Source organism: Pseudoliparis swirei, chromosome 24, assembly GCF_029220125.1.
Source record: "Pseudoliparis swirei isolate HS2019 ecotype Mariana Trench chromosome 24, NWPU_hadal_v1, whole genome shotgun sequence".
Taxonomy (NCBI): domain Eukaryota; kingdom Metazoa; phylum Chordata; class Actinopteri; order Perciformes; family Liparidae; genus Pseudoliparis; species Pseudoliparis swirei.
In genome coordinates this window covers 5,173,436-5,185,829 of record NC_079411.1, presented here as the reverse complement: position 1 = coordinate 5,185,829, position 12,394 = coordinate 5,173,436, and the positions used below count along the sequence as shown (strand labels likewise).

The following is a 12,394-nucleotide window of genomic DNA, read 5'->3' as shown; positions in this document are numbered from 1 at the left end:
TCCGCCATTTCGTCGAAGCACGCGCACACACACGCTTGACATTTAACTGGCATTAAACAAGTCTCTAAGCTTTACACAAAACACACACATAAACACACAATTTTGGCTCGTATTTAATGTCAGATGCGCTTGTGTACATATGCGGTTGTGTGTGTGTGTGTGTGTGTGTGTTAAATACTCACCCCACTAAAACAATGAAAAAGTCCAATCTGTTCCAAGTGTCGCCGAGGTAACCGTTGTGACCTATGACCCCAAGAGCCACCATCTTCATTACCATTTCCCCGGCAAAAAAAACAAAGATCCCATCATCCAGAGCCTGCACGCATGCGCACACACACACACACACACACACACACACAAACACCCAGAGGATTAGTTTTAACTGATTAAGTGGAGGGAAAATTAAAGCAAAAACTTTTCAGACCCTTGATAATAAAGTCTCGAAGCTGAATGTAATTAGTGTGTAATTTCAGATTTCTTGTGTGTGTGTGTGTGTGTGCACTTTACCTGCAGCAGGAAGGGCGTGTGGTCACAGGGCTGGAACATCCCCAGCGTCACACAGTTCAACAGGATGGCCAAAATGCTCACTCGCTCAAACCATGTGACAGAAGGTTAAGGGTCAACGCCACGGCGGAGATTGGACATTGATCACATTTGCAATATTCAATATCAGCACATGCGTTTCACGGAGCGGCGCACGTAAATGTGACTCCTTCGGTTGATTGACGGGCGTCTGACAACAACAAGCCGAGTGGATTGCTGCTCGTAGCCACTTCAGCTCCGTGCAGGTGGCCTCCCTGAGAATGATCTGGCTCGAGCATCCGTCAAGATGTTTAAAGCAGGAAACCCAAAAAAACTAAAAAAGCGATAGTCTTCCATGTTTTTCAGGAATCTATGGAGTTGACTGAGTGTTAAAGGAAAAGTTGTACCCCCAATTCTTTTTTAAACAGTGCATCAATCTCGATTTTCTTGGTGTGAGTTGCTTAATTTTGGAGATATAAACAAAAAATACACTACCGTTCAAAAGTTTGGGGTCATCCAGACAATTTCGTATCTTCCATGAAAACTCACTTTTATTTATCAAATGAATTGAAAATTGAATAGAAAATGTAGTCAAGACATTGACAAGGTTAGAAATAATGATTAATATTTGAAGTATTAATTTTGTTCTTCAAACTTCAAGCTCAAAGGAAGGCCAGTTGTAGAGCTTATATCACCAGCATAACTGTTTTCAGCTGTGCTAGCATAATTGCACAAGGGTTTTCTAATCAGATATTAGTCTTCTAAGGCGATTATCAAACACAATGTACCATGAGAACACTGGAGTGATAGTTGATGGAAATGGGCCTCTATACACCTCTGGAGATATTTCATTAGAAACCAGACGTTTCCACCTAGAATAGTCATTTACCACATTAACAATGTATAGTGTGTATTTTTGATTAATGTTATCTTTATTGAAAAAACAGTGCTTTTCTTTGAAATATAAAGACATTTCTAAGTGACCCCAAACTTTTGAACGGTAGTGTATGTCTTTTTTTTCTCAAATATAATGGGACTATATGGCACTCTGATTGTGGCGAGTTTAAACAATCTACATTGATAAAGAGCAAAACATTTTCTTTTTTTAAATGATTTTGGGCTGGACTGTCTTTTGAAGATTCGATTGCCAGGGCAGCTTCAGTGCTCTTCGTCACAGATCCTACAAATGTCATGAGCTCTGCTGGAATCATAAACACCATTCGTCCAGAAGATATTGGAGAGCAGTGTCTAACATGTCGCTCTAAAATATCACATTTATCTCACATCTGGCGGCTGAGACGACCGCAGAATACGTTTCGGATCATTTTCATTCTCATCAAACCACCCGGTGACCCTCGTGCCCTGTGTGGAATAATCTGCATTCATTATGTTTCCGCCGCTCATTTATTCAGGTTTTTCCTTTGATTCGTCGTCTAGCCAATGGTAACGTCTGCAGAAACCCGGGGGAGACCCCGAGGAAGCTGACTGGTAGACATTAGACGTGCGAGCCGTGTCTATCTTCCAGTGTACAAAAAAATTACCAGACTGAAATTTCATAAGATCTTTCAATCAAGCACAAACAACTTGTTTTTTGCGCCTCGAAAAGCTTGTGAAATCATATTTACAAGCTTCAGAACTGAGTGTACCAACATAAAAAACAATTGATATGATGGCGGAAACTAGCGATAATGAGCTTAAATATATCAACTTTAATTTAACCCTTGTGTTGCCTTAGGGTCATTTTGACCCGAATCAATATTACACCCTCCCCCCGCCTTTGGGTCATTTTGACCCGATTCAATGTTTCACCCTCCTGTTACCTTTATATTTACTAACATATTTTACCCTTTGGGTTCAATTTGACGCCAGCAATTAAAACCTCCAGAAAATTATTAGAATTAATATTGTTTTCCAAGTTTAAGTGTGAGGCACTTTATGTTTGTTTGTTGACTACCGAAAGAACACCGACATTAAACATTGAATGGGGTCAAATTAATCCTAAGGCGGGGGGAGGGTGTAATATTGATTCGGGTCAAAATGACCCTAAGGCAACACAAGGGTTAAAAGCAGGACATTTTGACATGTTTAACACTCTCAACTCCAAAAGAAACAGATACCAAGTCAGTTTAGGTGTGAACTTGCTGATGGTGGGCTTTGTTTTACATCTGTGTTGCTTGCTCGCCGTCAAGCTGGAAGAAGGAGCGCGGCTCAGAAGTGGAAAGCCGAGAGGTTTAAAGGGGGAAGTCGAAAGTTAGAGGAAGGATTGTGTTCGCCTCCCACAAACACAGATGTGGACATGTGGAAACGTCTCAATGGATGACTTGGAACATACGGAACGGAGAGCCAAGGACGCGTCCATAACAAAGCCTGGAACATGCACATGGGCGAGCACACACACACACACACACACACACACACACACACACACACACACTGAGTCCCCTGGCCAGACACTTTGCTCTCGAGAGGGCAGAAAAATTAATGAGAGTACAATCCTTTATCACCCTTGAGACAGAGAGAATGAGCGAGAGAGAGAGAGAGAGAGAGAGAGAGAGAGAGAGAGAGAGAGAGAGAGAGAGAGAGAGAGAGAGAGAGAGAGAGAGAGAGAGAGAGAGAGAGAGAGAGAGAGAGAGAGAGAGAGAGAGAGAGAGAGAGAGAGAGAGAGAGAGAGAGAGAGAGAGAGAGAGATAGAGAGGGTAATCCAGTGTCCTCCCTTCGCTGTGGTTGCCATGGGAACCCCCATCTCACCGTGGGAACTGACTCCTGAGATTCACAATGCGCTCGCATCCTGTCTGGACTGGAACACACAACCCAATTAATACGCACACACAAACACACACACACGCACACACACACAATTGGAAACGATGTCCTTCCGATCGACTCGCTCTAATCCCGCTCCATCGTTATAAGTTACCGGGACCCGCGGCACGACGGCGAATGTCCGTGAGGTACACCCTGACGCTCTGACGCACCGACGCTCGCCATATGGTCTCACGGGGGCCGGAGCGGGGTCACGGTGCGAGTGACGGAGGAGACGGGAGTGTTTCCAGCGGTGGCCCATCATTCAACATGATGAAACAAAGTGGGAACGTCCTTCCCTCCGTTCCCTCCGTTCCCCCTGTTCCGCTCGACTCGTTGTCTTGTCCTTTATCTACCATCACGCTCAACCTTTCCTTCTATCATTTCTCATTTCCCTCCACAGCCCTTCTATTCCCTCTCTTTGGCCCAATTATTTTTTTCTCTTTGCTCCTCCCGCTCCCTGTGTATCCCTCTCGCTTCATATAACGCGATGTAATTTCCCATCTTCATTCCGTATCGTTTCTTGCATATGTTGTGTGCTCTCCCGTACACACACACACACACACACGCACACACACACATACGCTCCTTATCTCTCTTTACGCAACGCCCTTGCCGTCCCGTTCTCTCCACATCTCCACAAAGGATTGCCCTTGGGCCGAGCTCGAGTCTCTCCGTCAGAAAACCTGAGTCTCAGCCAACAGATGAACTAAAACGACATTTAATAATTAACATCGTCAGAGTGATGGAGAGGCGGAGAGGCGGAGGGGCCGACGGCGTGAGGAATAGAGATGTAGATACAGTAAGGGAGAGGGGGAGGTGGTGGAGATATAATCAGGTGCCAAAAAACAAGGGAAACAAGAGATGAGGAGAAGAAGGAGAAGAAGAAGCCCGGCTGAACAGCGGGATGAAAGAAGTTAACGCTCTGACGACACAAGTTCTGAAGTGTAAACAACTGAAAATGTTACGTGGCCACTGGGCTTTGTTCTATCGCCCTAATTGCCTCATCTTCTTGTTCTTCCTCCCCCTCCAAGAACCACCATGTCCTCCTTGTCCCCCACTCCAACTCTCTTTCTCTCTCTCTCTCTCTTTCTTTCTCTCTCTCTGCCAACACAGGTAATAAAGGTCAGGCAGACATTATAAATCACATCCGATCACATCACCCTGATCTTTTTGGCATCATCCTCCACCCTTGGCTGGGATACGCATGCCAGGGGCAGCATGGGGGAACATTTTCATATGCGATGTTCATTAACTTAAAAGGATCATCCATAGGGACACACAGGCCATCTGGACACACACAGAATATGTGACCGCATTTTCTGGCTTGAAAAGCTTTTAGATTTTTCCAATGTGCTGCCACTGTCGAACAAGACGGGCCTGCTTTTATAGCTTTATATATCTGGTATAAACCATTAAGGAGAACAACTTCTGAGCTGCCAGGTTATAAAAATCACTTTGGCTGTTATGCATCCTCCTCCAGTAAGTCTGTGTTTGTACCTTCGTCTTGAATTCATGAGAGAGACTTCTCCATTGGACCGTTTATACATTTACAGCCTCTAAAAAAGCTCTGCAAAGAAGGAGAACCTAAACTAATTTTTAACGGCATTAACATGATGCATCATCACGTTAACAGGATTTAAAGTCCATTTCCTGGTGGCTTACTCACACAGACCTACTGGAGAAACCGGCGAGGCCATATTAATGACTTCTTAACTCAAATATGAGATATTTGCTGTAGCCACATGGCTCTATGGATGGCCATGTCATCCAATTCAGTTTATTTCATACAGCCCAATATCACAAATTTACCTCGTCGGGCTTTACAATCTGTACACATTCGACATCCCTGACCTTTGACCTCACATCGGATCAGGAAAAACTCCCAAAAAATAGGAAAAAAAACTTTTCATGGGGAGAAAAGGATAGAAAACTTCAGGAGAGCAACAGAGGAGGATCCCTCTCCAGGATGGAGAGAAGAATAGATGTCATGTGACCAGAATGAACCGTTACATAAACACTTTCAATGAATATGACATGATTTGGTCCAGACTGAAATATTTAGACTACTTACTGGATTGCCATGAGACGTGGTTCACATCCTCATTTTACCACGTGGATGAATCCTAAAGACTGCGGTGGTCCTTTGACTTTTCACAAAACCATCACTGCATTGAATGGTTCATTTGTCAAATACTTGGATTTAAATATCTTAATGGCAAATATCAGATTTATTTTTATTTTTTAAAATAAAATATCCAAAGCCAATAATTAAAGGGTTTATTAAGCCGTGTTTCTATGTACAAATTAAAAATGTTTAATAAAAGGAAAACACGAGGGTTTCGAAAAGAAAGTTTCATTTGAATAATTACTTAATAATTGTCAACTTTAGTTTTAGAAAGTGATCATCGAGACCGATGTACAACACCGCAATGTTCGTTAACCATTCATCTTTTCACACGCTCTGGTTTCCGATTATAATCCGAGTAGCATCGACCAATCACGTCTGAGCGGGCTCTTGTAGGTAATCCCTCCATGTGAAGAGCATGAGATGTGGAACGCATTGGCCCGAAATGCATGCTGGGAACCCATCGAATATCATCTGCGAGTGATTTTGCTTTTCGTGAGCCTAAAATTAACTTTACTCGTAAAACTATCTAGCCGTAGACGTCGTCTCTCAACTCCATCCTCGAGTCTCGGACTGTAACCCACAAGGAGTCCTGGGCTGGATACCCGCCGGCTGCACAGAAACCCCAGAGACATTGTCCGTTTCCCCAAGAAACTGAATCGTCTTCTGACAGCTGATAGCTGATGGGATCCGATAACAGTTCATCATCAAAGTGTCACGAGTTTGACGATTTCTCATAAGCCATCACATCTGCTGACGTTGTCTTGGTCCGGCTCGTCTCATCCACCATTCACAGCTAAACCAAAGAAAAATCATGCACCGTAGTCCGTAGATATCCCACCAGATTATTTCGTATTTTATTCAAGTACGAGGAAGAATATCGATCAAAAAAACCCAAACAGGGAGTCGGTTTGTTGCCTCAACCCAACTAAGTAGTTGTCTTGCCCTTACATAATAACTGTGTGGCTTTGTGCATATATATGTCAATATGTGTGCAGGTTTTTGCATGTACAGTATACCCGTATTTATATTTATATTATTTTTTATTTTTTTATTTTTGTTTGTTTTGGTCTGAGTACCTTTGTATACGTACAATGTGTACATCTTTTCCTTTGCATGTGCATATCTCGAAAAACAATAACAGATTTGGTCACAAAAAAACCCTGTGTGGCTTCCTGTTAAGATAGAAGTTCATTTTGAAAAGAGTGGAGTAATTAACAGCTGTTGCAGGCTATCGGAGGGTAACTTAAGATATCATACACACAGATGTATGTCAACACTTTGCATTGGTATTCATTTAAGAGCTACTATAATAAACAAAGCCAGTGTAATTTCTGAAAGAGCTCAAGCTGGACATCCAGAAGCTACTTTTATAATTTACCACAACTGACCCGTTGTGCATTGAAATGATTTGTTAACTATTTCGCGATAAAGCCATTAAAGAGCGTGAGAGGTATTGATCTAATAACATGTGGTTTGGATGGAACTCGTGTTTATGAATGAGCAACCTGCTCACTGGTTCCTCATTCCCTTTGCTTTCACTCTGGCATTCACACACAGACTTGATTAACTGTAACCTAGTTAAGCTCAGAGTCTGTCATGTGCAGTGTGTGAGTGTGAGAGAGAGAGTGTGTGTGAGTGTGAGAGAGAGAGAGATATAGTGTTTGTGTGTGAATTTTAACGTGTGTGTGTGTGTGTGTGTGTGTTAGAGGGTAGAGTGCCTGAACGTGGCTCAAGTTAAGATACTGTGAAGTTGTCAAATCCTCTGGCTCCACCCCCTCACAGTGTGACAGCTGGTAACCATGGAAACACTTGCAGGAATCCTGTTAATTGGCTGAAATGACAGCTCGCCCTACTTTGAGTAAGACCTCCTCCTATCCATCGTTGTCTCCCTATCACCCGCCTCTCCCTTACGCACGCACACACACAAACACACACACACACACACACGCACACACACACACCCTCACACAATCACCACAAACCCAATTAAGAGGCCGTTTTTTTTTTTTAAAGGAGAGGAGAGTGATAAATAGGAGGGCAGGCGATTGATATTGAGAAAAGGGTGATGAGAGAAAAGAGAGAGAGGGCAGAAGAAGAAAGGCAGGCAGAGAAAGTACGAGTAGAGGAGTGACGGATACAGCTTTTCTCATCTTTGAACAAAAGGAAACGCTCTGAATGTTTCATGCACTGCTGAATAAGTTATGTATATACGTGTGTGTGTGTGTGTGTGTGCGTGCGTGTGTGTGTGTGCGTGCACCTCCCCACATGGATGTGCGTGTTTCTGTGTGTGTCATGTGTTGCATGGTAAAGCTCAGCATTCACAAAGTAAGCATCTTGTTCCACACTGAGAGTGAATCCAACGTCTCCCTCCTCCCAAGGAAACAGGAAATTACACAAATCAATGTCGCGTCGAAGGAACACAAAGACTGTTACATCATAGCCAAAAGCCGACGTGGTTTTTTCGTGCCGGATGAATGTGTTGGATGTAGATGTGCTGAGGGGTGTAGAGATGTACAGTATGTTGTAAACATGGCACAGAAGAAGGAGGACTGTGTTTCTGGGAGGGAAGAAATGGAAGGACACGAGATGGGAAATGAATTTGTAATATGAACTGAGTGCAAAAAAAAAAGAAGAAGAGGAGGAGGGGTCACCACGGGGGGGAAATGGGACCTACAGCTCTTGGGGACTGCCCCCGCTCCCAGGGAGCTCACATACATGTCCCTGTCGAACTACGTCCACCCACATCACTTCCCCCGCAGAACATTCACACACACACACACACACACACACTCCCCGTTAGCATAAAGTATCGACGTGTATACAAAGTCTCATATAATTATATAATTGTCCAGTAGCCTGTAGCCGTGCTGCGTGGACAAACAGACGAGATGACTGACAGACACGCAGACACACACAACAACAAACACAAATTCTGCAATCGGAAGTGAGCGGGCCGTCGAGGGGGGGGGGGGGGGGGCAGAGCTACGCTGTTGCCAAGCAACCAGGTGATTCCTCTAAAGTGCCTCTCGATGGGAGATTCCCTCGTTTGTGTGAGGGCATTCACGAGTGTGTGTGTGTGTGTGCGCGTGCGTGTGTGTGTATGATTGTGAGTGTGTGTTTGTAAGTGTGTCCAGTAAGTTAGTGCTGACACAGTGAGAGTACCATCATCTGGGATGCGGCCATGGTAACAACCCAGCAGGCGACTGAGGAGTTTTCTTTATGGCATTTGTAGATTTTTTTTGTCCTTCTTTTTTCTTTTGGTGTACATTTTATTTATTCAGCAATTATGTATTTATATTTTATAGAGAACACAGAGTGCTGACAGTGGCAAATATACCCGCAGATGTGCACAAACCGGCGCACGACGACACAGGCAAGCAGAGGAACACACACACACACACACACACACACACATGGAGTCATAAGCAGCGAAAAATATTCAGTTTGGAAACCCATGACACATCCCCGAGGTGTTGCTGACGTTTATGCATGCTTCGGAGTATTCATAGCCAGTGCTAATAACCACACACACACACACGCACACACACACACACACACTCACACCTTCACGTCATCAGCAGACGTGAAGAGAGAGGTTGAGGGGGAGAGTGAGGGACAGGGAGTGGAATGGGAGGCAAGTGGATGAAGACAGAAGCGGAGCGAGGCCCGGAGGCGACGTGAGTTCTCACTGTCTGTGGCTCCTTGTGCCGGATAGACGGAGGCCGGTAACAATGCCACTGACAGGCGGCCGTAACCCTGGAGATCCATTAGGGCTCATCGCTATGGAAACGTCCAATCAGGGAAAAATGTTACCCCATCTTTTCCAAGAACTAATGGGTCCAAGGAAATACCTGTGAGCTCTTCCAAACACACACACACACACACACACACACGTGCACAATACCGACCTCTTCCCGTCTCCCTTGTGTTTAGAGCTAAAGTAAACATCTCGGCTCGAGGTGCCTTGTACGTACAACGGCTTTGAGAGAGTGCAGAGCTGAAACACAAACAGACAATTTCTCCCTCACATTCATTCGCTTCCTCTAAACAGAATCACACACACACACACACACACACACACAAGTTCGGGTGCACTCCCCGCCGGTGAAGGATATGGGTGGCAAACAGCTCGAAGGCACCAGGAGCGGGGCGGGCTGGTTTGGGTCAAAGCCAAAAGAACCACTGGTGCCAGAGTGGGATACGGCAGCTCCTCCTTTTCCTCTTCCTCCTCCTCCTCCTCCTCCACCTCCTCCTCCTCTTCTTCCTCCCCTTGTTCCCTCTCCTCTCTCTCGACTGACACATGCACCTTCTCCCCCTCCTCCTCCTCCTCATCCCCTTCCTCCTGCGTTGGTCCTCTGTGCTGCTCATGCAGGTCTGAATCCTGGTCGCCCGTCATCGCCGTGCTGTGAACAGCCTGAACCTAAAAAGAGGGAGGGATGAGAGGGGGGGGGGGGCAGGGGGCAACGGAAAAACTGTTCAGGACGCGGCAACACATGGTGTGTGTCGGTGTGTGTCGGTGTGTGCGTGAGACCCAGCAGCGTAGACACAAGCCATCCTTCTATTTTTCTCTTAAATAATAACGGGACCTTCTTGGGGGAAGAGTCGCGGCGAGCGAGGAGTCCTGTGCAGGAAACATTAATCTACGAAGACCTAAACAGAGTGAACTGAAGGGACGAGAGCAAAGGTGCACACACACACACACACACACACACACAGAGTCGGTGCAGGAAAACCGGAAGCACGCAAACCACTTCATAGTAATCCTACAGCTGGACAGTCCAGTGATGACAACAGGACATTAGTACTGACGCTTTCAATCTGGCTTTAAACAATCTCATCCAGAGGGAAAGTAGCTTAGACAGCTTGTTCATGGAGAGAAGTGTGAATTATTTTATTCATTTACATCTAATTCCCACTTATAATGATTACTTGTATACCTCTCGGGGGAATAATTTCTTCTCGAGCTATAATTTAAGAGTCTCACAGCACGCAGTGACTTTGTGAAGCTCCAGCAGCCTGTGGTTTCAAATGTACGAGCACTGACAGCAATTTCTTGAAGCATTGGAATACCGCGTGTCAGGAAAACGTCAAATTGAATGATAATCTCCGTTTAAATTATAGGAGCGTGATCGCAAAAGCGGATTTATTCTTCATTTCCTGTTTTAAATTTCCTCACATTTTCTGCTTTATTGGGCAGCGTGCGGTGTGGAGTTTGGCCGGGGGGGGGGGAAGGAGATGGGAGTTGGAGCATGTGACACGACGCACATTGTCTGGAGTGCACAGCAAAAAAAACGCTTCACACTGCTCCTTCCATCGCTTATTGATCCCCTGAGATTCTGGCAAATGTATTCCAAAGCCACCAATTTGTTATCAAGTCGGAGCAAGAGCTGCATTATTTAGAAAACGAACATAATGAACAATCCGGACAGTCGGAGTCTGGGCCAGCAGCGAGTCTGTGCAGGCATTACACTCGGCCTACCGTGTGACAGGACGACAGGAGAGCTGGGAAATATGAGTGTTTCTGCTTGTGTGTGTGTGTGTGTGTGTCTGTGTGTGCATTTGGCGGAAATAATGAGATTGAATGTGCCACTGTCCTTCTTTCCTTGTGTGTATTTTTTATTACGGGCACGTTGAGGAGTCCAGGGCCGCACAGTTTAAGGCGTTTTTGTTGTGACTCAACCGTAGCTGATGGGCGGGACATCAATCAACCATGGGGGGGGGGGGGGGGGGCAGAAAGGAAGCCATTCTCCCGCACAGTTAAAAAAAAACCTGCTGATGAGCCCTTCCTGAAGACTTTAAAAACTCATTAAGCTCCTCTCTCGCTAACAGCCATGGCCATGGTGGAAATTAAATCATCCTCTCAACCATGTCACCAGAACAAAATATATTCACACCTCTCTCACAAATTAAGTTGTGTATTCCTTCCCACTGTGCAGTGTGCGCTCATCACGAATGCATACATTGCCTCATCTTTTTACCCAGAATTTACAACAGCGGGGTGCATAATGAAACCAGAGCAGACAATACACATCCATAAATTCCAATATTTTCTTTGCACTCTCGGTGTTATACAGTGATACACAAAAATCCTCCTGAGGGCCAACCAGTGAGGCCGACGATGTATGAGGCTACAGCTTTACACTGAAAGGAAAACAGTCTAATTCATCTTAGAATAAACCTTAGAATGATATAAAACCAAACATCTCATTTGTCTCATCCTTTTTGTGATATTATATGATGTCATATATAAATATACATATAAATATATAGGCATATAGAGTATGTTAGTAGGCACTAACTTATATAGCACACCACTTTACCTGGTTATATGAGAATATTATTGTAATGTCAATTCCTCCATGAGGAAAACACACCGCCATTGACAATGACATCCATATAGGATCTGGACATTTTATATTGTGCCACGGGGCATTCGCCAAGCGCAGTGCCCGGAACAGGAGAGCAAAGACAAAAGTCTATTATAGCACCACAAAAAGAAGAATAAAAACTTTGCCTGCCGTCCTTACCGGGGTGCAGCGTCCATCCACCGGCGTCATTCACTCCGGGTCCGCCGTGCGCCCTGAGCTGGAGCCCTGGTGCTCCATCTGAGAGCAGCCCGCTGGTCCTCTGCCTCCTTCTTTCCCTCCCCACCCCACCCCGGTGCCACCGATATCCAAACTCAGTCCGTTAGTCGGGGACCCGGGAAGATGAAAAAAGAGGGGTGAAATTAGAGAAGAATGTGGCGCAGAAGTTTTTTAATAACCGGGAAAAAGTAAAGTGAAATGCAACCAGGTGGCTCCCCTGCGCGTCTGTGTCCGCTCAGCCGCTGGACGCGCTCTGCGGTGTTCAGGTACCGGAGTTCAGGCGCACCGGGGAGGAGAGGGAGAGCCGCGTCAAGCCCGCAAAGAGAGAGCCAGACCGGATGTACCTTCAGAATAA

At 45.2% G+C, this 12,394-nt stretch overlaps 1 protein-coding gene across 2 annotated transcripts in view; it reads right to left on the bottom strand.

Annotated features, from left to right (window-relative positions):
• The window catches only part of LOC130189996 (voltage-dependent T-type calcium channel subunit alpha-1I-like), a 51,767-nt gene extending 39,702 nt beyond the window's left edge, over nt 1–12,065 (bottom strand). For both annotated transcript variants that reach the window (XM_056409078.1, XM_056409079.1), the window contains exons 1-4: nt 11,983–12,065; nt 9,572–9,875; nt 508–602; nt 183–316 (exon numbers count right to left, since the gene is read on the bottom strand). In XM_056409078.1, the coding sequence (XP_056265053.1) occupies nt 183–316; nt 508–602; nt 9,572–9,875; nt 11,983–12,012 (563 nt within the window). In that variant the 5' untranslated portion in view covers nt 12,013–12,065. The remainder of the gene's footprint in view (nt 1–182; nt 317–507; nt 603–9,571; nt 9,876–11,982) is intronic.
• Between the last annotated feature and the right edge of the window lie 329 nt (nt 12,066–12,394).